Raw genomic sequence first — 27,381 nt, forward strand, 5'->3', positions numbered from 1 at the left:
TAATGTCTTTTTAGTACTGTCATGGTAGGGGATAATACTTCAAGGATACATCTGGTGATTTTGTCTCGCATGATCAGACTGCTGAAAGAGAGAATCCAACATAATGGGGATGAATGCTATGAAGCTATGTTTCTGATTTTGCATGGCCTAAGGTATTAGTGAACATTATTATAAATATGAGAATAGAGGCATAAATCTTCCAGCTGCATCTTATAACAAATGGGACTGAAGAAAGGCAATCATTATTTCAAAATTGCACTGATAACTGGAAAATATCAATGAACTGCCCATAAGCAGATGCCATAATAAGATGAGTCTTTGAGTGTTCATATAAAAAAGGTCTCAGATCTTGATGTGAAGCTAGAGTTTAAACTTGAGAGCATGCATAACAAATTCAGACCTAGAGTAAAGCTGGAAGTACAGTCAAATCTCAGTATCTTGAATCACCTCGGGAGCTAAATATTATTTTGAGTTATCGAAATTTCGAGATATAGAGAAATCTCGGTTTTGTGCATATACAACCGAATCGTATTTATCTACGAGTTGATACAGTATTATTTAACTGTTATAAAAATGTACTCAAAGTATTCCAAGATTTGAATTACAACGCTTATAATAGCAACTCGTTGAAGACACATTACATACTGTGGGGGAACATGGAACATACCTCCGTTAACATAGGTTATGAACTACATGGTTTTGATCTGTATCGAATTGTGATCACAATAATAAGTATTAATTTAATGCCGTAATGTACCACCTTTTCAATACTATAATATGCAATATTTTTAAATTACATTACTAAACTAGGGACTAGTTTCGGCCTTGGCTAGCCATCTTCAACCTTAATGTAATACATCTAATAACTAAACAAATGTACAAACACACAACTAACATGAAAAGAAATGTACAAATACACAAGTGGCATTAAAATCTGGGATGAACTATGTGTAAAATATGAAAAATAAATTGGGCTCTAAATTCTTAGCATCTGGAGTATGCTCATCATCCAGACTCTTTCTTGCATTAATATTCATAGAACTGTTAGTTCCATCACTGCCAATCATTACAATTTCAATTGGAAAAAGGGGACTGGTAGATGTTGATTCTGTAGTCAGATCATCAATCACCAAATCTACTTGCATGGTGTTAGCAGTATGCAAGCCACTGGACGCCACTGTAAATAACAACCAGCTGACGCAGAACTACTAGATGGCGTTTACACATCAAGCAATCTAAATAAAATGAAATGTTCCCATAGTGCTTGTTAAAATCATTCTGAAATGCTGTTGGACATTGTCAAGACAGCACATGAAGATATGGTTAAAACTGACATTTTTAATTTGTGGCTGGTATAAATTCGCAATTCATTGTGGTGTCCATGAAGTTAACCTGAATAAACGATAGATAAAATTAGATAAAATTAATGAATTGAAGAAAAGAGCTCTAAAGATTTTCAGAAAACCCACCCAAAGTCACTACAATCCGTCAAGATTCTTTATACCCCCAAATTCACAAATGCGCAGCGTACAACAGCATGGTGTACCGAGCTTTCAATGTTCCAATGTCTAAACGAGACGTCAAAAATGAATTTAACACCATTCGTAATATAGCTAAATCTAATGGATACAACAGTTTCTTTATTGAAAAAATAATAAATATATATTATCACCCCTCTACCACTTTGAAGAAAGATAAACAAAACAACAACTCCCTTTCTATCTTTATGTTCAACGAACAAATTTACAAAGTCACCAACATCTTTAAAAGGCATGATGTAAAAGTAGTTTTCAAAACCAACAATAGGAATGCACAAGTCTTACATAATGCCTCATCAAATACAGTAGAGACAATACGCGACACTTCCGGATTTAGCCTTGTTAAAATGGGAGACGAGTCGCAAGCGGCACTCCTAGTGGCTTGACTTGAAAATTCACGCTAAATTCAAATATCAATGGAAATGTATATATGGCAATGGAAAAATAAATCAAGTCTAGAAAGAAAGTGTTACTAAGATATTAACTTCAAAGTTGCTAAAGCAATTCTGGATAAATGAATGAAGAATTATTTAGCAGGTTATTATTTAAACACTAAAATTAGACATATAATCAAGATGTGAAATGGACTGCTGTGAAAGAGCTTGATCTTTCATTTATGCATTACTTTTTTAGCTGTAGAATTCCTGCCTCAACGTTCATGGCTAGATTTTTCTTTTTTCTCATTTAAAAGCATTGTATCATATTAAAACACTTAAGAACAATATCAACACATTCCTTACACCCGTAATTCAATGAATTTATGTTTAAAAGCTGGACAATTTTCCTTTTAACTTGAAGCCTACTAACAGAAAGAAAATCTATAAATTTAGCCTCAAAAACATCCAAACTTTCCCTATAAGCAATACTTGCCATAATGCCATTACATTAGGGTAAAGCAAATTTGCATCATCATATTGTTTCAACAAAATATGTACATTTTTTAAATCGCCCATATTTTCTTCAGTGCTTGACAACGCATTACGGCATTCCAAATGGGGTAACTTGGAACACAACCAGCCACACTCATTTGCATGTGTATTTTCCTGAATTAAATTAAACCCACAGATCACACCTACAACAACACATCGGTATTGAAGGTTAACTGCTGCACTATACAATAAAATATGCGTATTATATTTTAAGCCAGTTAAAATACGGGTCAAGCGGGTCAAAAGATTATGAAGTACTATAAAAATCTCTTTGTCCCTTGAAGAATATGTATGCAAACACAAGATTACTTACATTTTCTTGTCACGAGGGAAACGGAAGAAAGACTGCGCATTTTTCTCTACTTCATAGTTACTGCAGCCAAACACAGAACATACCTTTCCCCTCATGTTGAGAGGAGATATCAAGGAATGACATGCACTACTATTTAATTATGTCAACTTGCTGAAAACGCATAAATAACACCAAAAACTTCACACACAAATACACGTGCTCTTATGACAGAATCGGTAGTTCTCAGGTCAATCCGCTAGAGAGAGCTCTAATAGCTGTCCCTCGATATCTCGCCGAGTGTTGCGTATTGTCTCTACTGTATTTGGCCACATCCATAAACAAAGTCAATGGTTTTTCAAAATCAGGAGTATACAGGATTATTTGCAACAGTTTTAATTCTTCTTACGTCAGACAGACTGGGAGGAATTTTAATATAAGGTACTCGGAACACATAACTGCCCTAAAGAACAATAAATTTTCAGCTGTAGGACAGCTATGCATGACTATAATCACAAATTCACATACATAAAACAAGATATGGAAATTTTCAAAATCATCAACAAAGGACCCCTCCTTAACATTACTGAAAGCTGCTTCATACATATAGATCAATATCTTAACCTGCATCATAAACTTAATGATATTTTAGAAAAGCTAAATATCCTATTTGACCTTCTAATTCCCATTTTTAAAGAATTCCAACAAGTCATAATTCAGTTTTTCATAATATTCACAGCAGCCATCTCTTTTCCCACATCCTTCGGCCCAGCCTTAATTCCCCCTTCCCCTCCATACCTCTCTTCTTTCCATGACCTCTCCCCTTGCCCCACCCTCTCTCTCCTTGCCCCGTCTCTCTCTCTCTCTCTCTCTCTCTCTCTCTCTCTCTCTCTCTCTCTCTCTCTCCTCGCCCTGCCCCTTCCTTTTCCTTTGAAACTCACAACAGTTAGTATGAGGCACAGAACAATAGGCCACACACCACATGCTGCAACGAGAGGCAAGTCTCATATAACCTATGCCATTTGACTAACATGCTCTCTCCTTCAATTCATTAATTTTATCTAATTTTACCCATCATTCAGGTTAACTTCGTGGACACCGCAATGAATTGTGAATTTATACCAGCCACAAATTAAGAATGTGCCAGTTTTAACCATCTTCATGTGCCGTCCTGACAATGTCCAACAGCATTTCAGAATGATTTTAACAAGTACTATGGGAACATTTCATTTTTATTTACGTTGCTTGATGTGGAAACACCATCTAGCAGTTCTGTGCCAACTGGTGGTTATTTACAGTGGCGTCCAGTGGCTTGCATATTGCTAACACCACTCAAGTAGATTTGGTGATTGATGATCTGACTACAGAATCAACATCTACCAGTTCTCATTTTGCAATTGAAATTGTAATGATTAGCAGTGATGGAACTAACATTTCTATGAATATTAATGCAAGGAAGAGTCTGGATGATGAGGATACTTCAGATGCTAAGAATTTAGAGCCTAATTTATTTTTCAAATTTTACACATAGTTCATCCCAGATTTTAATGTCAATTGTGTATTTGTACATTTGTTTTTATGTCAACTGTGTGTTTGTAGATTTATTTAGTTATTAGATTATTACATTAAGGCTGAAGATGGCCAGCCAAGGTCGAAACTAGTCCCTAGTTTAGTAATGTAATTAAAAAATATTGCATATTATGGTATTGAAAAGGTGGGCCATTACGACATTAATAATTATTACCTCCGTTAACACCTTGGGAAATATCCATTGGTTTCTTCTGTTTTTTACAACAACAGTTAATGTTGTGAAAACACTAATTTACATTTGATTGTATGAAGGAGCAAAGAAGAGACTCTGCATTTAATGCTTATACAGAAGAAGGCTCGTGCAGCTTCAACTGCCTATGGTCAACCAATGAGGGGTGAACAGATGTCAACATACCGAGGTTGGCTGGGAAGATGTACTGTAGTCTGTAGTACATCAAGGAAAAACACACAAACCTTAAATGTTGTATTGTACAGTTGTTGTTTTACAACATTTGAGCTACCGGTACAGAATATTTTCAACTTCTGGGGAGGAGACATTTGCTTCGAGAAATTCGTATAATCAAATTTTGGGTAATAGAAAAATAAATACATGGGAAGAATATGACAGGGCAGCCAGAAAATTGAAGTTTCTTTGAGATATGGAAAATTAGAGAATGGAGGTTCAAGTAATCGAGGTTCGACTGTATAAATTTGCCTCTAGTTAGTGCAATGGGAACTGGAGAGAGCAGGATTATCAAGGCATCTTTCAAGAAACTATTTTTATAGACTGAAATGTGAATTGATGAAGAGAGTGCAAGCATTCCTCGCTAAAATGTTAGTATCCCATCATAAGAAATGCGTTTATTCCAGCTGTGGATGAATGCTATGCTCAACTGCTATTTTTTTTTTTCAGTCTTAAAAGATATAATATTTTGATTCTTAAAGACATGTCACAGTAATTCTAAAATTTACAGTCACTTCATCATACTACATTCATTACTATTTCATCAACAGAAAATTATAATTTAAACCAATGCAATGCCTTGCTATGAGATTTTATAATTTTCCTTTCAAATTTTTAAATTATATTGAAACAAAATGTCCTTTTGCCATTTTCCACAAAGTATTTAACAACTTAATTTAATCTGAGTAAAAAAAAAAAAAAAAGTCTTCATGGTAAGAGGAGGATTTAAAGAAAAATTTTATTTAAATGAATTTCAAGGTTAAAAAATGCCCACCAATCTGGAAAAATATTCTTGAATCTGAATATCATATTTTGTCTAACTTGATGGTGAGATGTGTAAAATTTTGGGAAGTTTCTAAGGCTATAATATATGCAAGTCTTTATTCTTCAGTGAACATAACATGAATGATCCAAAAAGGATAGCATGATATCAAGAAATATCTTTATTGCCTAACTGTCACAGTGCAGAGAAATATATGCCAAAATTAACCATTCTATAGGGAGTTGGAAATTCTTCAATTAAACAGTGGTCACTTATCTAATATCTGTTAATGAAGTAAACCTGGAACTGTCTGGGTTGGACCAGATCGATTTCAATGAAACTTGGATGAATAATCAATTAACATACCCTAAAATAATTTTCTTTAATTGTAGAAAAATAGCTTGATGGCTCAAAGCAGTTAACTGATTACTTGCAGAAATGTATGATGTAGCTCTATTCTAAAGTTGCATAAAATACTTTATATTGAAAATGGCATTTTGACAACAAAAACAAAATCATGCCCTATAAACCTATTTTACTACCATACATAGTCACTAAAAAAATTAAAAAAATAAAAAAAAAATTAAGGAAGAACATGATTGTGTATGTTCCATGCATTTAATATTTTATCAGACTTAATTTTAATTAATATCAAAATTTAATTCACCTCCTACGTAGATACACATAATGAAGATTATATCTACAGGTTCAATTTTTTTGGTAAAAGTGTACCTGCAGGGAACTTATACAATAACCTGCAGTTATTCTTTCTGGGAGTGACTGTACAATATATGAATATATCAGAATATTATATTATAATGGAAGTTAAAATATTATGGTGTCTGAAATTTTGGTAATTTATGAACAAATGTATATGTTATTAACATAATCTTTGATTAGTACAAACTATGAAACGGCCAGATTTCTGTTCAGAATTACTCATTTTGTCATGCTGTAGACAGCCTATGTATCAATGACAGATGTTCAGCTATGTTCTGATGTCTTGACTGAACATGCTACCAAGGTTTATTGCAACCGATGCCTTTGATACACCATATTCCATTTCAATCCACAGAACAAATTACTATTTTTAAGTATGTAAATATTATATTAAGACAGAATGACTACTGCCATTACAAGGTGTTTTAATTACTCATCCTACCAAGTTTAATTGCAATTGGTCTTGTCCAGCACAAATGGTTCCCTTGTCAGAGGTACTGCCTGATAATCTATCCATGAATCTGAAAGATTGAGGTATCAAAAGAACACGGACCCATAATTCAAGCATCTATCTGAGGTTGTTTACTAGTAATCGTGCTGCAAGTAAGTGGATCCATCAGACTACTGGACTATTAAGTTTCACAATGCTATGAAATAATTACCATGGTACTGGAATGAGCCATGCACCCAAAAGAGACACATTCTCCTGAACAAACCAAAAACAAGCCAAGCCAACAGTTGTGGCCGGGCAGGTGGGGCGTATGGGTGGGCACCAAGGCAAGCGCGGGTGAGCAGCATTCTGCAGGGAAGAGAGCTAGCAAACAGACAGAACGCAGGTGCCAACCAAGAATGAGATTGACAAACATTTTTCAAATTTATTGATTTTATTCAGAGGATTTGGAGGCTTCCCCTACCCTCCAGATAGTTCTGGTAAGTTGCATTCAAGCCTCCCTTCACCATGCCTGACTGCATCATCATCATCCCCACATCTGGAAACAGGGAAACAAACAACAAGATACTAAAAACAATAAAGCAAGTTACACATGGCTGACAGCTGATGTTAGGATTATAAAAATAATCACTTCTTAATGGTACACAATTAAATAAATATTGGAGTCCACCTCTTCATGTACCTTAGCTTCATGGATATGCTATTTATGGAATGAGGTGATTATTAATAAAATTGACTAAACAGCTGTAATTAGTAAACAGAGTTGATCAATATTATGAATTAAGTAGTTATCAAGTCAGAAAAGTGAGTTTGTAAGAAAGTAAAACAGGATTAAAATAATTTCAAATGGGCCAATCATTTGTGCCCAGTTTATATCATGAAAGACAGGATACAGTCTTTAAATAAAACATACAAAAAAGAAGCAATATGTATGTTATGGGGAAGAAGTGTTCAGAGAAATGAGTGTCTGATCAAGAAAAGTCAGAAAAACTAAGAATAATTTACTGAAATCAGACTTGAAAAATTCAGTATTCAAACTGGAAACTACAGTTCGAAAATGCTCATAAAACTAGTTAGCTTACTTTTCTACAACACACTTTATATATCTAACTTATTAAACAAAATGCTTCAATTTCCCAATATGAACTTCTGCATATTCAGTGATGAGCAACTGAATTAGAGATAACTGCTGTTTTGGAAAATGATTCTGTGGTTTGTCTGGAAAATGTAATAGTACAGCCCCATCCAGGTTTTCGATACCAAACATATGGGCTACTCCATCTCTGAAGTCATGTGGCAATTGAGTCAAGGGTGTACTGTGAATAAGTGAGTTTGGAAAAAAAACCCCACCATGATTAGGGTCAACTGCAGTGGTATACAACATGGCCTCTCAAATGCCCAAAATCTTACGCGTGCAAAACAAGGCGCAGAGATTCTGTGCACTGTGCATTGGTCCGACTGCTAGGCTCGGACCAGTGTTTTGTCTCGGGGCGACTTGGCTAAGCTCGGCTCAACTCTGCTCGGATGGGGGAGCGCTTCATAGCTAGTGAGGGAAGGGAAGACAGGCAGAGCGAGCTAGACAGGCGTAGGGAAAGAGACAGATCAGGCTATTGCTCAAGAACGAGGAGTGGGGGTCTGCACTCTGGTCAACCTAGCGAAGTAGTCTTTTACACCTTGTACCATGCAATGCACCGGTGCATGCATGCTAAGAGTCCTTAGTTTACAACATGATGATGAGAAGAGTCGCTGATGGCTAGCTCAGATGACAAGAGTGCACAGACAAGCTACACTGCACCAGATCAGTTGCAAATTCAATGCTGGGCAACTACAAAGTGTGAGCAGGCATACCATCTGGAACCATCTCTTCATATTTGGGTAAAGAAGCTACCATTCCCTTAGGATACTTCGACTCTGCACATCACAAGGCACAACGATTGACAGGGATGTGCTGAGGTACTAGATGTTACGTTATGATTGTAGGGAACGAGTGTGTCACTACGTATATGAGCCAACAGATCCCTCTTGTCAGTAGGTACAATTCAGGCCAGTGGTGGTAGTATTCCCATATGGAAACTTTATACGTGTGAGGAAATGGAACCCCTAATACATCTCCCAATGTTCTTTCTGGCAAACTATACAGGAACCTACCATCACATTACGCCCACCTATATGTTTACTTCCGGCACCCTCCAGACCATGTGCTACAGCAAGATTAACACCAGCCCATCACTCATTAATTGTGGGTAATTGTTCCTGTAATAGTTGTAAAATGTGTAAATTAGTTTTGCCCTCAAAATTGACTGTGTGTAATAGTTAAAAGAATGAACAAAAACTAAGATTTTTTTGTATGGTAAAATTTGTTTATTTTATGTATGTGTGTTTTTAAGTGAAAAATGTTAATTAGAATAAGGTTTTACCGAGCTCGATAGCTGCAGTCGCTTAAGTGCGGCGAGTATCCAGTATTCGGGAGATAGTAGATTCGAATCCCACTGTCGGCAGCCCTGAAAATGGTTTTCCGTGGTTTCCCATTTTCACACCAGGCAAATGCTGGGGCTGTACCTTAAGGCCACGGCCACTTCCCTCCCACTCCTAGCCCTTTCCTGTCCCATCATCGCTATAAGACCTATCTGTGTCGGTGCAACGTAAAGCAACTAGCAAAAAAAAAAGAATAAGGTTTTGAGAACTCTCAACAAAGACAGTACTGAATATTATTCTTAATTATTGTGACTGAAATTTCCTGTTGTAAATTGCATTTAAAAATGAAAGCAAATTGTATAAAGGTATGTTCATTTTGATACATAACTTGCAAGTGGCCCTTTCCTGCAATTTCTTAATATCCGCTAATATGAGAGTTCAGCAGAAAAGATGGTTCTAGAAGCTCCTTGCGATTGTCCAAAATAACAAAGTTCCTTATTGGTCAGTTTATTAGCATTTTTAATTGGTAAATGTGGCAGTCTGGAGTTTTGTTATTGGCTTTTTGTGATCCCATTAATTCTTGTTTTGGGCTCCTTGTGTGAGTGATGCATTCTGTCCGGGTCTTTTCCATCCGACCATCCTTGCGAGCACACACGCTTGGGGTCTACCCTGTCTGAGGGTCCTGGGTCTTTTACAGTAAGCGATATGTTATTGCCTTTTAATTAATGTAAATTCATTCTTGTGTTTCAGATTTTTCTCATTTAACGTAACTTTTTATGGTAATGTAAAATTTTATTTTGTGCGTCAGAGTTTTCCTCTAGATTTCCATATTCACCTATTTTAAGTTTCCAATGACTGCACTTTCGGTGGACAGTCGAACCAGCTTTTGTGCTTTCGGAGGCAAACCTCTTTTCAGGCTCAGTACTTTGTAATTATGAGTAAATGTAACTTTCCTCTTTGAATAGCGTATTGTACATCACATTAAGTTTTTTATTTATTTTGAGGATGCCTCCATTTACTCTGGGTCAACTTCTATGTTAAAGTTCATTTCTTGTTGTCCAAAGAGCTTGATCAGTTTAGGGTTTTGGTTTAATAGTTTTGTACCGGGAGGTACACCTCAATGCCGCAAATTCAAAATTAGTGCCTAATGAACTCCTCTATTGGTAAAACAGTGAAACTGAAACTAAACCAACTTGGAACTTTAATCAGAAGATGTCACCACTAAAATAATGAGTAATTTTGTTATTGTGAAATTTCCTAAACAGACTGGATTTCTCCTAGTTTTGTTTGCTATACATCAAGAAGTTTGGACATTTCTCCACAGATGACACTACCAAAACACTATGATCATGCACCCTGGTGCAAAGTGAAAGAACATATAATTTAAAGAAGTTTTGTATTTCTAGGTTTTTGTAACTGATTGATGTTCATTTATTTTTGGGTTGGCAATATTTCCTTTTTCTTTCTGACAGTTTTGAATCTAGCCAATCACTAATTTCTGTAATTAATTTTCAACCTATCACAGGCTTCTTGTTCGATTCTGAGTGTAACTTTGAGATTAACCAATTAAATTGAGAGGATGTGGCTAGTTTAGTCTTGAATGATCTCGAACCTTCCCCGAGGGTTTATAAACTGCAGCTTTTCTCGTTTCTTGGCCAATTGATCGTCATCTATCTGAGTGTGTGTGCTTAAGCGGGAGGCCTCTTTCGTTGGCAGCAGAACATCTATAAGGTAATGGCCACATAAACTACGTCTTTCTTGTTGTAGCTGCCTCTGCAAATTATTCCAAGGGGAAGGTCTAAATCTTTAGTTATGTAACAAACTTTTCTAAAATGTAAATCTTCTTCCGGCTAATGTAAAAACTTCATAAAGCTTTAACCTTAAATCAGGGATAGAGAGTGAATTACCCTCTCGAGCTCCCCTTCATCTTGGTTTGAGGTGACTACATTTTGTAACTTTTTTTTTTTCTTCTGTAATGTGGTAAAGTAATTTCTATATGAGTCACCTCAGTAGTTTGGGAATAGCCCCTGTTTCATCGCCCTAGAGCCCTTTAGGTTTTTGAATTCATTATCTTGGAGCGTGGTGTGCCTCCATTCACCTTGTGTTTGAGCCAGTTATCCAACATGTTCCTTTTCATGAAGGCCCAGTAGGTTGGGTATTAAATACCCCTGTATCACATTATCTTTCAATTTGTAAGTTGTGCCTTGAGGGGCCAGTGATTGTAATTTTCTGATATTGCCTTGAAGAGGCCTGTTTGCTCTTTTACAAAGTTTTGGTAAGATTAATGAATGCCTCTGGGAGGCTTGAGATTGTGATTTAGGGAGCAAGTGCTCTTGATTTAGGGGATTTCTGCCCTTAACTAGGTAATAACACTTCCATTTTAAAAATTGTAAAAATGGGGGCTTGAACCCCAGAATTGTTAAGGTTCTGAATCTTGAATTTTTCCTAATCTGGTTTCAAGATTGGCATTGTACCTAATATGTTTTTACGTTCACCAAGGTAAAATTGTGAAGTAGTTGTTTTCTGAAAAAGTATAACCTTCCGTTCAAGTTTTAAAAAAAATTTTGATATTGTAGTTAGACCCATTCACCCCAGCACCTTCTTTAACCTCTTTCTGCTCCACGGATAATCCCGTAACAAGTTTTTAAAAATATCTTTTGATTTAAGTGTTCTAAATTGTCACCTACTATTGTCATTTGTCTGCTTTGTTTTGATTTTTGTAAACATTTTTGTTTTGTTAATAATAGTTTGAGGGTGATTATCGAGAACCTTTTTATCTCCATAACGTCATACTTTCTCACAGATCTCAATAGGGCTCCTTCCACCTTCCATGTCCTTCCATATTTGTCGTTCGTTAGACCTGTAAGTTATGTTTATAAGTCAACTGTCTCATTTCCCAGCCTAGATGTGAATTCTCTGCCACACTGGTATTTATTAAATTCATTTTATTATTATTATTATTATTATTATTATTATTATTATTTTGTGTTCACGGATAGCTTGTGCCGCAACAGTTCTGATGAACACACCACCGACATAAGAATACTTGCCTGTCCCCTGAAGTCACCTGATCTCAATCCTATTGAACATATCTGCAATGCTTTCAAGCAGAATGTGCGTGTCCTGGACTGTGCTGCAACCAATCTCCATGCATTACGGGAAGCTGTGGTGCTATCATGGATCAGTATGGCTCCACAATATTTCTGGTGTCTTGCAGAGTCCATCCACACTGCATTGCCACAATCATGGGGTGATGAAGTATGCTGCACACTACTATCCTTGTATCTCTAATTCAATTGTTCATCAGTGCACATGATTCGGTACTTTTACCCCTTAATGCCAGACACCAGCCATGAAATACGATCTCATTTTCAACTATATATTAAGGTCAACCCCTCTTCACTGTCTACTTACACAGTGAGAGAGACAATAGAGACTTTTGGATGTAAATGGAAGTTACTCAAGTTGTAGAATCACAGGCTAATTTTATGAGATTGGGCATTAAGAAAATGAAGATAATGGTGCTTGAGTGTTCTACATTTCTAAATTAATACCATTTTTACTTTTCACACTTACAATGAACCAATACTTATGTATTAGAACATGTAGCCGGTTAAACAAGAACAGCAGCACGATCAAAGTAACAGAAAAGAAAGTCACGAAAACTTGCGTATTACAAGATTAGGAAAGATAGAATCAGAAAGTACTGGTACTGTAAATAGGAAGAAAGAATTGAAGAAACCCATGGCTGATGTTATAAAACAAGTGTACATCTCTGTAGTATGTGACGAGAAAAGACCAAATTACAATAGCAAAGAAATTTCTTGAAAAACAAACAAGAAAGGAAGAAAATGCTCAAGGCAAAGATCAAGGAAACAAAGGATGGAAGAGAGGATTCAAGTAGCAATATAGTGAGGATCAAGAATTGCTCAATGGAAGGAAGAAATGGTGTGCTTATACACTACACCCAGAAAACTGGAGTTAGAAAATAGTCTATAATTAATCTGCATACAATTTTCTTAACAATTTAATTTGAAAAATAGAGCATAAAGTATGCTGGAAGCAGTGTAAATCACACCAAGAACATCTTGGTAAAATGAAAGCAGCTCATGGAAACACAATGTCATGGAATCTGAAACTGTAGTATTAATAACTGTGTGGACTGACCCTCTCCCAACCTCCTGCTCCCCCATCATCATCATCTATAAACCCAGATGTGTAGGTTGCCCATGGGCGCCAGAAAGATCTGCACCAGGCTCCTCTGAAGGTGACATCACATCACAGTATATACACAAATAAACGAATCCAGTCTCTCTCACCTGTACCGCACGTCAAGTAGTTACCTAACCTACTCTTCCATCCATTGCTACATGCATGTGCCATGTTTTAAAGAAAAGTGTTGCCCCCAAGCTGACAGTTTAAACGTGAGTAGCCACAGTGTCTTGAAAGAGGAACAGAATATTTAGATAAAAACTGAATGTACCCATGGCCATACAATGCAGTAGTGTCATTATAAAGCGAGTAGGGAATTTATGTTGTCTTACAGAACAGTGGTACAGTGGGCAAGAGCCTTCACTAATGGATCGCAGTGTGTGACCACATGCCTCAGCTAGGCCACCCTGGTGTCTGTGAAGCGGACATGCAGGTTGTTAGTGCTGGCGGTGGGCACCAACCAGATGATTCTCAAGTTAGCCTGAGAGACAGGAATAATGCCTACGACTGTGCTTTATATTTTGAAGGAACGCTTGGGCATGGAAAAAGTTGTATCGCAATGGGTTCTGCACTATTTGACAGAATTGGCAATGATGTTCTACAGTATTGTGCTAAACCAATTGGAGTGCTATGAGTGAAAAGGGGAGGCTTTCTTAAGCCATATCATTGAGCTGGATGAGACAATGACATGATTGTACAAGCCAAAAATGAAATACTAAGCAAATAAGTGGCATCATTATGGATCCCCATGAAAATCAGGAGTTTACCAGAACCTTAACAATGTAAAGGAGGTGGTGATTATGCCATTCAATTGTAAGGCATTATCCTAAAGCACATGGTACCCCAAGGACAGAGTGTGAATGTGGATTATTACTATTCCTTCTTGGACCATATCCTGTGACCAGCGTTGTGAAAGAAATTGACACTTTCTGCAGACTCTTCACATTGTTTTGCAGCATAATGCTCAGGTGCATTTGGTGCAACCAGAGGCCAAATTACATGTTCGATGGTGCTGGGAAGTACTCAGGTATCCCCATAAGCCCCTGTGATTTTTGATTCCGAAGATGAAGGAACCACTTCCTGGCACAAATTTCAAAGCTGTTTCAGATACTGATCAGGTGTGGTAATCCTCTCCATTCAGAGAACAGGTATAGTACTCTTTCCATATTTCTAGCAATGGGCAATGCACAATGCTGGTTACTACAAAGGACTTCACAAGTTTCATGGAGGTATCTTGGTTGTATCGGTTGTAACAAAATAGTTGCCACTATTCAAGTACCAACCCTTGTATGTTCTCAATTCTGCCAAGTGAGCTTGTCTCGTTCTTTCAATATTGCAGTAGTTTGTTGATAACTAGTGTGTCCATTTTTGAACAACAGCTAAGGTAAACAAATATTGTCGTTCAAGCACTGCATTTCAGACTTGAAGAAAAGGAGTTTCCCCTGTTAAATTGAAAATAATGAATCTAGCCATGGATTATTTGGGTCGGTATGCTATATGCTTCTGCAGCATACTGAGTCTTCAAGGAAGGAGTTGTAGAAGTTGCTGTTGCTCACTGGTTCAAATCTCACTTCAAAATCCTCAACTGACCACCAAAGGTTCCATAGACAATGTACTGGAGAAAATAAAGAGGCTGTTGAAGCCGTGTTTGCCACGAGGTTCCTCAGACAACATGAGATGGAGCACACTATACATAGGAGAGGTTAGCGATAAACACCAAAACCTTTGCTTCAATACGGCTGATGATGACCCCTAGATGGGTCGAAACTAGTACCGTATAATTTTGTAAATTTGTGAATATATTGTATTGAAAAGGTGGAAACATTTAAGTTATTATTATTATTACCTATTCTGAAAGACAGGCAGTTAAATTACCGCAAGGCCATTTTCAGGACTAATTATGGCAGCATCTTTTGTTGTTGTCCTTTCTCATTGCACTTTCAAGATATCTGTTGCTCAGTAGCATATTTTATCTAGAGTCATTCAAAAAATTGTGATCTTGGAACACATTCACAGTACAGTATGTGTTTTAGTAATTTTGATGATACCTCTGCAATGAATTGTGTGAGTGAAGCCCTGATTTCATACAACGTATGTTGAGGATAATTATCAGTACTTGGACAGTCCTTGTAACTCTCAAATGACTGAATGCAACCAGACAGTTCAAAGAGTGGAAAAGTTTACTCCAGTTGCCAGGTAAATACCATAAATTATATCTAAACTTTTATTTATTCAGATTTTTATTTCACATTCAATATCCTGCATTTCATGTATGTTCCTTTCTTTGTTATGCAAGGCACCTTCAGTATTCTAAACCATGATTTAACACCACAAAAAACATAGCAATATAGGGGATAGTCAAATGAAAGCTGGCCAAATGCCAAATTATATAAACTAACATTTTGTACCTGAAAAACTAACTGCCAGAACTATTAAAACATTTATCCCACTGGGTGATGAGGCAGTCAATCTCCATTCATGAAAAAGTTGGTGGGCTGTCAACGAAACTACATCTGTACCCAGTCACACACATCGTCGTCTGATGCAAAATGATGTTCACAAATGTCTTCCTTTAGCTCTCCATAGACAGGGAGAGAACTTGGCTGTAGGGGAATTTTTATTAGTTTCCCCACCCAAATCTCTGAAGAGTATTACCCACAGAGTTAGTAGTGTAGGGGAGGGCATTATCACGAAAAAAGATAATGCTGTTTGATAGCATGCATGGGCATTTCAACTTAATGGCATGCCTCAGTTTGTGCAACATGTCTTCACAGCGCTGCACATTGGTTGTGGCACCATGCTTGATCATGGGCAAATACTACAAAACCTTCAAGCAGCATATCATAAAAGTATGATGCCCCAAGCCTACAATTTAAAAATGAAAAGAGAAACAGTGCTTACAGCAAGCTTGAGAATTCCAACCTGCTTGCCAGGTGCTTTGGAAAACTCCTGAACGGTGAACCACCAACTGAGGTCTTTGAAAAAGGCCAAGACATCAAGGTCTATCCAGATTCTTAAACACCATGCAGAGAAGTGGTGTGCAAGCTCACCTTGGACTTGAAAAACAAAGCTGCAGGTGAAGACTCCATTGTGGATGACATGTGGAAGATTGATGATGAGATCTTAAAGATCCTTCAAGAGATCTGGCAAATAAAGGTGCCCAGTGGATGGAAATCAGCCCTCATACACACTGAACATTAAAAAAAAAAATTTTAAAAAAAGAGAGAAGGCTTCAAAGCAGATGCTAACTACAGAGGGATCTTAATTCTTTGCTATGCCATACAAGGTATTTTCCAAAGCTCTCCTGATAAGAGCTGAAACACAATTTTATCCACCACTCTGGGACTAATAAGCAGGTTTCAGAAATGGGTGACCATGTGCTGAACATATCCTTAACCTAAAGATATTAATCGAACTTGCTAATCTAAGAAAGACCTTGTGCTAACTTTCATAGACAAAGCCTACAACTCGATTGACAGGCAAGCCTTGATAAATATCCTACAAGGACTCTAGCTAGACAATAGAAACACCTGACTACCAATGAGTCAAAGGTTAAGCTTCTAGGCGAGATCTCTGAACCTTTTGACAACAAAACTGGAGTCAGACAAGGAGACATTATCAGCTATTCTCTTCATCTATGCCTTAGAACATGTCATCACAGAATGGAAAAAAGTCCTCAAAGAAAAGGAATTTGTGAGTGGACTCAGGTTCAGCAGACCCAAAATCAGACTAAATCAGACAACCTTGTGATCTTGGCACCTTCAGTTGAAGTAGTAGAACAACAGATTATAGAACTCCACAAACAGTCAGAGAAAATTGGACATAGTCTCTACTGAAAAGACAAAGTACATGACCAACATTAAGGATAGCCTGACGATAAGAACACCACAGGGTGGTATCCAATGTGTCAAAACCTTCAAATACCTAAGAGTGACTGAACATTAGGAATACTGAAAAACAAGGCGTAGTTGAGAGCCTAACTAAAATTAAATCAGCTTACATGACCACCCTTGTGACCTATAACAAGAAAGCACTCTTGTGAGGATCCCAGATATGGCACTGTCAGACCACAGGTTCTATATGAATCAGAAATGCTGAGCTTGAGAAATACAACCTCAAAGTGAGAATTTAAGAAGCTAGAACAAAGGATACCGAGAAAGATCTTCAGACCCATAAAAACGGAAGGAACATGAAACTTGAGAAGAAGAATGACATGCATAACAAGGTGGGAAAGATAATGGACACCGTCAGGAAAAGAAGACTGACTTTGTTTGGCCACATGATCCGTATAAATGACAGCAGGCTATCAAAGAGGAATCAAACACAAGTTTGGGATCTCAAAGGCAAACCTAGATGGCAAAAAGAAGTGGTTGAAGATTTAAGGCTGACTGGTTTACTGGACAGAAACCACTTTAAACAGAAAATCAAGGACTGGGGAGTGCCCAAGGATGACGTTACGTCTGTGGAAGGACAACTATGGTCCGAGGAAAGAAGAAAGGCTCATACTGAGAGAATGAAGGACATGTGGGCAAGAATAAATGAACATGGCTGGAAGCCAAAATAGATGTGGTCCAAAGAGGGAATAATAATTGTAAAAAGAAAAAAAAAAAAAGCATATTACAAAGGGAGGGGGGGGGGGAATGGATAATAGCATTCTGGGTAAATAAGATTACCTCATTGTAGATCATAGGGAATCACTCAACAGATGGAAGGAATAATTTGATAATCTTCTCAGTGTAAAAGTAAAGCTTTCTGTTGAAGTTCATCAGGAGAATAAGATGACAATGAAATTATGCTTGAGGAAGGGGAGATGATGGTAAATGAACTATAATATCTTGGCAATAGGAATAGATGAAATGAAGAAAGATTGCAACTAATACCTATTCAGGTATTTCTTTGATCAGTATACCAACAATCAAGCCATTAAGGCATTTTAGAAGAGTGATAAGTGGTTGGAAAGTATGTAAACAAGAATAAAATCTCAGGGGATGTCAGGATCAGATTTTCAGTATTTGTCACATAATTTTCAAAAATGTTTGTGTTTTGAAGATCTGGAACAGGCATGACATAATACCCAGGAAAAAACTATTTTGGCCACACAGAGAAATTATGGGATCAGGGGTAAATTATTACAGGTATCAAAGACATTTATGGTAACAATTAGGCCAACTGATGTTAGAATGAGTTCTTGCTTCAAAACAGTCATAGGAAATAAAGTTGTAATCTTTCAACCATACTATTCATAGAGTACATGGAACATTTACTAAAATGTATAAAATCACAGCAAGATAAAGTTTGATGAAAATGTAGTAAGGAGTTTGAAAGAAAGAAAGAAAGAAAGAAAGAAAGAAAGAAGGAAAGAAAGAAAGAAAGAAAGAAAGAAAGAAAGAAGTAAAATCTCAGATGAAATTATTCTTGTATCACTCTGTTTTCAGATCGATTTTGCTGGGAGTAAGAGCTGGGTGGATGACATATTTTATTCATAAACTGGGTGTAGCAAACATGAAAATAACTAGAACGATCGCTTGTACAAACAGGGGGAATGGGGCCGATGACCTAGATGTTAGGCATTATTAACAACAAGCATCATCATCATCATCAACAACAACAGGGGGAACAATGGCAGGAGGGCACTTGCAATAAGAAGATAAAGAGCAAGTTAGGAATGAACTTGCTGGAGGAAACTTGGGGTTCTTACAAGGTGAATGGAAGAGAACAGGTTGCCTAGGAGAATAATGGATTTGAAGGGTATGAAAAGTACAGGGGTACCAAGCCAAAATGGTTTGATTCAATTTTTAATGATATAGAATAAAGATAATAGGAGTGAAACTAGACAAGGCCATAGATCTAGTGCCAATAGAGGATTGTGGAGGGGTTTTGTTAATTCACAGAAGCCTGCAGACTGAACACTGAAAGGCATGCCAGTCTGTAACCAAGATTTATGTATGTACCAGAACGTAGGATCTCGAGACTACAAGATTATCATGTGTACTACTAAATCAAATGTTACAAGAATTCTCCTTTCCTCCTCCTCCTCCTCCTGCACTATGTAGGCTTGCTATTCCTAGTTACTCTTCCATTGCTTTTTCCCCTGGGCTACTTTAATAATTAACTTCTTTTCCACCAGGTCCAATCACCTCCTTTTAGGGCATCTATGCTTCCTCTTCTGGTCAACATGAATTTGTGTAACCTTTTTGCTGCCATAATCACTGTCCCTCCACATCAAATGGCCAAACCACTTTAACATTGCTTCCTGAATCTTTGCTGTAATGTTGGTAGCTTTTTCTGTGTGCCTTGTACGCAGTCATTTTGGAGGTGATCCTTCCTGGTGACAATGCACATCCATTACAAGCATCCTCATCTCCAATACCTCCAACCTGCTGATATTCTGCCCAAGAACACGTATTCAATTATCTTTAATTCTTCTTAGACCACTAATTTAATGCACATCTACACTTAACCACAGAACCTTGGATTGCAAGTTTCTTGGCTGTCACGTATTAGGCAATCGAAGGAGATTTTTTATTTAGAATTCCATGAATCACGCAAATAAATCCACCCCCAAAGAGCTTAAAATTGAAAGAAGACTCTCAGGACAGATTCAGCTCTGTCAATTTTTAGTTCTGACCCTGTAATGAGGCAAGGACAAGAAAATATGGAAAAGCTGAGTTTAAACAAGGTGGATCAACCAGCTTAGTAGTATGGTACATGTGAAAGAAAAATGCATAATTTAATCTAGCAAGTCATGAAACAATGCACTTCCTGGTTGGGAAACCTCTACCAGAGGTCCAATTCATCAATGTCTAGAGAAATGAATTTCATTTTATGGGTCCGTATTGAAATTTGATTAAACCAAATAAAATAATAAGCACGTTATTCCACTTTTTCAATACAAATTAAATAGTGTTTATTAAATAAACATTTAATGGGACTAGTTTCGACCTATTTAAAGGTCATCTTCAGCCATATCGTGTGTATAAACTAAGTATTAACACAATTGTTTTAAAGATGGTCCTAAAACCTATAAGTTTGACACGATGAAAAATAGTTTATAGAATTTCCTGAAAACTATAAACAATTTTTCATTGTGTCAAACTTATGGGTTTTAAAACCATCTTTAAAACAACTATGTTAATACTTTGTTCTACACGTGATATGGCTGAAGATGACCTTTAAATAGGTCGAAACCAGTCCCATTAAATGTTTATTTAATAAACATTATTTAATTTGTATTGAAAAGGTGGAGTAACTCACTTATTTTATTTGGTTTATTTAGAGCAGCCATTAGTAGGGTGGCCTGCCAGGTTGACTTCCAACATCTATTGAGGTTATGGCACTTTCAGGAGAATAAGGACTATCAAAACAATTACAGGAAATCGTGAAGAAAAATTCTGTATATAACAGCCTTCTACAGGAGGTAAGGATTGAAGAGAGAGTGAGCACTGAGCAGCCTGCTTGCCTGCTACCACAACAAGCTTAGTGTGGACAGCCACCTGGAGAAATCTGCCAACACTTGTTGGGTCATTTCACATGTTCCTCAAACTCCAGTGAAGCATTTACTGGAGATGGAAGTTGCTTATGATAATTATACTGTGAATGATTTCTATCCTTACTTCCATTCTAGTTATTTTTGTGAAATTATAACTGAACTCATGAGATTCCCTTGGAAGAGTGTACTTTATCCATACGACTGTTTCATAAAAAGGCATGATGTTGGGTAAGTTTTAAGAAGATTTACCTGTAACTTCCCAGGTGATTGAGTTCCACTCAGAAATACAATTTATAACCTAATACAGTACAGAAAATAAAGAAACCACAACACTCTTTAACAAGATACTGAAGTGTAAATACCAACACTCACAGATAAGTTAGATGCATGCTAGTTTTGAAGAATGACTTCAGAAGTCTATACGGCATATGATTCAGTGGACAGCAGTAAGTCCATCATCTGCTTGAACTACAACACATTTGTTAAAGCTGAAATCCTGCTAGTACACACAATTGCAGAACTGAAACCATGTGATCCAATAGCTAGGGTATTTTTCTGTAACTGTAATTCATGATGGTGAGGCAGACTGAAACCTGCTTCTCATTTCCAATGACTGGTTCAGTTTAAATGGGGTAGTTACTTCAAAAAACAACAAACCCTACATTGACAAACTGACTTCCTTTTCATGATGCACAAGTTAGTGTATGGTGTGCTATTTGTGTAAATCAGTTTATAGGACTGATTTTCTTCTCAAAATTAATTAATGGCTATAGGTACATTAGAAGTTCTGTACAACTAATAATATATTTTTTAAATTTCATAATTTTTTTCCATCAACCAGTTCACAGCTGGCAAGGCATGGCAAGGAGCATGTGCTAACTGCCTGTCGAAATTAACTGCAGACCTGTAAAACTTACATAACATAGTAATATTCACCTCATACAACTAAAACTTGACAAATACAGTTTTACACTTCCTATAAGTTAATTTAGACTTCAGTCATAAACAATTTTGAATGTATTTAGATATTGCACTAATGGCTAAAAGAAAATGTTCTTGTTTTGATTTCAAAATTACTGTACCAACATTTTTAACAATATGGCAATAAGACAAAACATCTCTGACAGGTTCTTAAATAGAATAGTTCAAATGTTGAAACTGTGTTCAAGACCTCAGGATATCATACAAACATACACGACGTTCATTTTTGAAGCTATCAATATTGTGACATAAAAACAGAAATATTAGAATGCTCATGGGCGTTTCATTTAAAATGTAAGAATAACTGCTATGACATCGCTGAGGAAGTTCAAGGGATGATGATTTCATGGAAATTCATGTTTCATCTCTGACTTATTTGGATTGAAACCCAGTTAAATAACAAAGTCATCAAAGAAGTTGATCTAATCATGTTAAGTAGTCTTTATGATCTAAATAAAATATCAAGAGCTACAAAATGTCTGCCAATTTTTAATTTGCTGTGGCTTTCACAAAACATCTTGGCCCTACGCAAGCTTGTTTCAGTTTTCTAGCTTCAATTGAAGAGGTAGGTGTCAATATTCACTGATGGGACTACACCAAACAGAACTTCCTTCAATTCTTTTATTATGATATTTACTTACATTATTTTTCACAAAGATTAACAATAATGGAAGGAAAACAGAAAGTAGAAATGCACAGTGAAATCCAAAACATGTCAACGTATCTCTTAGGTCTGTTATGAATCAATCATCAATTTTTATTTGCTTAGCAGGCTGTGAACATCATATATTATTATTCTTTATTGTAACTTACAATCTGCTTCCCTTTCATGTTTAATTTAACATAAGTGCTAAAGTACATACAGAGTTGCACTTCAGGGATTGTTTCATTATTAAACTTCATTACAGCATGTGCAAAAAGAAATATTTATATGATATGGCTTAGAGTTGCTTTGTGTGTCCATATTTCAACAATAAATGAACTTATAACAAGATTATATGGCCTTGGCTGTCAACTGCAAATCTTTACAAATATTTGAATTTCCTTGTGAAGTTACATTACTTAGTCATTGCAACAATGGAACCCAGAACTCTATTTAGATTAAAATGCCGAGAGGTAAAATCTTGCCGAGTGGAAGCAAAATGTATACAATGGCATTCTTTTTTGTACCAACTTGAATAAATGACATGTTTAAAAATCTTGGAATGAACTCAAAATCTTGGCTACCACAACAAATCCAAAACAATGTCTCTCCAATAGATTAGATCACTGGCATTATTATAAGAGTTTCTAGATCTCATAATAGCTATTTATGGTTTTAAGACATGCCAAATTGACAGAATTCTGTTCAGAAAGGGATAGTCAATATACTAGTAAATTTCCTGATGTGCATCTCTTACTTTTAAAATGTCAATGGACATTGCTGGGTATTTGGTCCCTCAATTTGAGCATTAGAAACAATGTTATTGATTTTAATGTCTCACTTTTACAGTTTTTGGAGACGTTAAGATGCTGGGATTTGTCCAACAGGAGTTCTTTTATGTGCCAGCAAATCTACCAACATGAGCATTGATTGAGGTGGGACAAAACTTGCCAACTTTGGTTCAGAAGGCCAGCACTGTAGGCCTACTGTTTGAGCCACTTGGCCCAGCTTGAGCATTACAGTAAACAGCCTACATTTCTTTCATGGTGAGATAATTTATTGATGGATCTACTGTGAGTGCACAATGAATGATGAATTTTCTATTCTAGTTTAGTTTCTGAAACACTCAGCAAGGACATTGTTGAGTGTGCAAGAAGATAAAGCACTTTTTGACCTAGGTATGGGCGGCAGTTCACTTGAGGTTTTCAAGGCTTGACACTTCCAACAGATAGCATATGTGTTAAAAATGAAAAATTCTGCACCGACAGAAAGAGTTTGGAATATAATGAAGAAGAGGCCATTGCACTGTTCGTCAAATAAAAGAATATCTTCAGCAGGCATGGCAACATCATGAAGCCATTACAGCAGTCATGGTACAGAGCATTGGAAGTATGTCAAGATGCACTGAGACTTATCAAAAAAGTGGATGCTACAAAGTTTGCAATCTTATATGATGCACAAAAGTGTACTGGATCCAAATCCTGGCCAAAAGACAAGTAAAAGTCATAAAACAAAGCATTTTCAAAAATTCCTGATTTGTCGTCCATGCACAATTAATTGCTAGAAGATCCCTGAAGGTAACTCTAACATTTGAAACCTCTGATCTTCAAGAAGTTCCATGCATCCTAAAAGTAATTTCAAGTAAATATAGTAGGACTACTGTACTCAATCTCAGGTATCCACTTCTTCATTTCCAATGACTGTTCCCTAAATCTGCAGATAAGAGTGATGAGATATTAATGTCTATTCTACATTCATGCACTAGAGATAGTAGTCATCACGCACGACTAGCTTAATGCACAACATAAAATGAACTGACGATTGGGGATGATAGGATTGTGAAAACCACTTCCCAGTCAGATCCATGACATTTATTCCAACATAACCCCCAGGACTGTTATAAACTAACGATCTTAATTAACATACGTAATAAAGGATAAATATTGTTTATTTGATATGATTGCAAATGTTGAAAGAAGAAAAGGATAATGGTCTGAATAGGCCTATGGGATGAAAATACAGAATATAAAAATTAAGTTGTGCTTGCAGAACATGAACAGCATGCAAAATTTAGGAAACCTGATCCACATACAGACAGATATTTAAGTCTTCATCTCCTATAGAAAACAAGCATATAATGCAACGTATATACATCAAAATAAATCTCAACATAATACAGTAAACAGAAAAAAACCAAGAATCTTACAAGAAAATGCATATATTAGATAACTATATTAGAGCATATGTACATTTAATTGAAAACTAACCATTTTAAGGGAACACACAAGAGTCTGAGCATGACACACATACATAACAGACAGTATAAGCAATCTGCAAAGATGTGTCATTATGATAAAGCAAATCCAGACACACTGAAAGAAAGATAGGAAGGAAGAGAGAGCACAAGTACGACACTCAGTATGGGTCAATATAATATTGAGAAAACAGTTACACACTTCCAATTAGAAAACAAAGGTAAGATATATATACAAGAAAACTCACAGTTTTTGCATTTACATTTCTTGATAAGCGTTTCGTCTTTGATGTCTTCGTGACAAGCTTTACAGTAAAACCACGCCCTGGAAGAAAAGTTCAATCAGTGATAAAAGGCTCTTTATGTAGTCAGGCACTATGGTATACAGGGTGAGTTAGCTAAACTATTCACCTCAAATAACTCAAACTGTTAAAGACATTAAAAAACTGTTTTCACTTTGAGTAATGTTATGAGGATAGGTACCTAGCAAGATGTCTGAAATCTCCAAGACACAAAGAGTTGTCCACCAAGACTGTGTACTGTCACTCTTTTTAATACTCATGGAGAATATATTTTGAGTGCTATACTGTATGGAGGGATGGATGGACTTCCTGGTGGTGGCAGAAAAATTTTGAACCTCAGATATACTGACAACACTCAACTCGTTGCCACAGATGATGCAGAAAGGAAAGCACTTCTAGACCATGTTAGAAACAAGAATATTGATTTGGGTTTGCAGATAAACATGCAAAACACAAAAATGATGGTACGTGACAGGGCTGAAAACGTTAAAGTATCCAGTGCCTTCAACAAATGGCTTGGTGTTACTATAACAATAACTGCAAAATGGAAATCAAGAGAAGGATTTGCATGGTTAAGAACATAAGGATTAAACTGTCCCATATTTGGGAGAACTGCTCCATTTCAGTAAAACTGAAGACATTTTAGTTCATAAATGTCTGATTTTTAGATCTTGCTTTTTGAAGATTTTTTTCTAATTTGTACATGTTTTTGCTCATATAATTTGTTGCTTTTAGGTGCAGTTTTAGTGTTTTTTCTTTGTTTTCTTAATAATGTATTTACTGTGTTAGGTGGGCAATCATTTTCTTTTGTGATTTGTTTTACTGTCTGTATTTCATGTTTGAAATCTGTTGTGCTTATTGGTATGGATGTTGCTCTGTATATCATTGTATGTCATCTATGTGTCTGCTCCAGTGTAAAATTCCTTTAGATAGCAGGTTGTTTAAGAAATTATTTTCTATGTTATTTAGGGATATCTTCACTATTATACCTGATAATGGTGAGCCTATGGTTAACCCTTCTTTTTTTTGACAAAAGACTTCGTTGTTGAATGCAAAATGTCTCAGCAAGTTGGTGTACAAGTTGGTAATGTTAAAAGATATTCTTGTGCTCTCTGTATTTCTAGTTTATTTAGTTCTTCAGTTGGTTCTAAGGCGTTTTGAATCTACCTGTCCTGTTTGATAGGGATGTTTTTCTTTCAGCATTTGGTTGAGTAGTTTGCTTATATTGTAACTTGGCACATCTTTGAAATTTACTATTGGTCTGATGGGACAAGAGTCTGTTTTTTGTGGGGAGTTTGGGATTTTTGATGGCGAGTCTTCTTCCTACTGTGTGAAGGAGGTCTGTTTCTTGATAGCTTGTTTTATCTTATTTTGAAATTTATTTTTTGGGTCATTCTTTCCCTCTTGTATACCACTGTTGGTAATGAATTCTTTGGTCTTTTCTCTGTATTCATCTTTTATTCATTATGACTATTGTGTTCCCTTTATCTGTTTTAGTAATGATTAATTAAGTTCTCACCTTTTATTTTGCTCTTCACACTTTATAATTCCAAGTAACTTATAAAGTTTTAAAATTTAGTTGTTTAGTAGAGTTTTCAGGTCCAATTATTTTTAGGGCTTCATTGGTGGCTATGCTTTTTATTATTTCTCTTAGTGGCGCAGTTCTGTTATCACAGGCAACTTCTACATCAGTGATTAGTAGTTTTATGCTGTTTTCCATGCGCTGTTCATAGCAATTTAATTTGAAACCATTTTTCTAGCAGATTTATTCCCTTATTTGAAAAGGTTGTGTTGGAACTGTTGATTGCTCTGGGGTGAAAATTTACAAGTTTGCCACGATGGTCACTTTCTGATTTGTTGCGTAGGTTACTAATTTTGTTTCTTGATTGCTTCTATGAACATTCAACGATTTTACGAGAGTTTTTGTTTTTTGTTTTTGCTTCATGATCTGCTTGACTGACTGAATAATTTGTCAAGAAGGAAGCCATTCTTTTTCACTGCTGACTCAGTTAACATAACTTATAAATTTTTCAGTCTGTCAAAACAGGAAATGTAACACTATAACATACTTGCAAAATAAATTAACAATTATAAGTAGAATGACATGTTTTGTTCTTTATGGTAGCTGAGGTCATTATTATTATTATTATTATTATTATTATTATTATTATTATTTGAACATTTGACTGTAGCAAGGTCTACCAATTCACGAGTGGAATCTGCTAAAGAAGTGAGCTCAAACCAAAGAAAGACCACTTTGTGTTGCCACCATAAATGTAGGAACACTGATAGGATGGACCCACAAAATTGCTGATATATTCAAACATCTACGTATGTCATCGCTTGTGTACAGGAAACTCAATGAGTGTAGAAGTCACGAGATATTGGAGATAGATAGAAAC

The 27,381-nt window shown here is 36.2% G+C and overlaps 1 protein-coding gene across 1 annotated transcript in view; it reads right to left on the minus strand.

The window, feature by feature from the left end:
- The window catches only part of slo (calcium-activated potassium channel slo), a 1,051,052-nt gene that overhangs the window by 205,378 nt on the left and 818,293 nt on the right, over positions 1-27,381 (minus strand). The window contains exons 14-15 of the mRNA XM_067152575.2: positions 24,926-25,002; positions 7,147-7,221 (exon numbers count right to left, since the gene is read on the minus strand). Coding sequence (XP_067008676.1) covers positions 7,147-7,221; positions 24,926-25,002 — 152 coding nt within the window. The remainder of the gene's footprint in view (positions 1-7,146; positions 7,222-24,925; positions 25,003-27,381) is intronic.

This window comes from Anabrus simplex, chromosome 8 (genome assembly GCF_040414725.1).
Source record: "Anabrus simplex isolate iqAnaSimp1 chromosome 8, ASM4041472v1, whole genome shotgun sequence".
Lineage (NCBI taxonomy): Eukaryota > Metazoa > Arthropoda > Insecta > Orthoptera > Tettigoniidae > Anabrus > Anabrus simplex.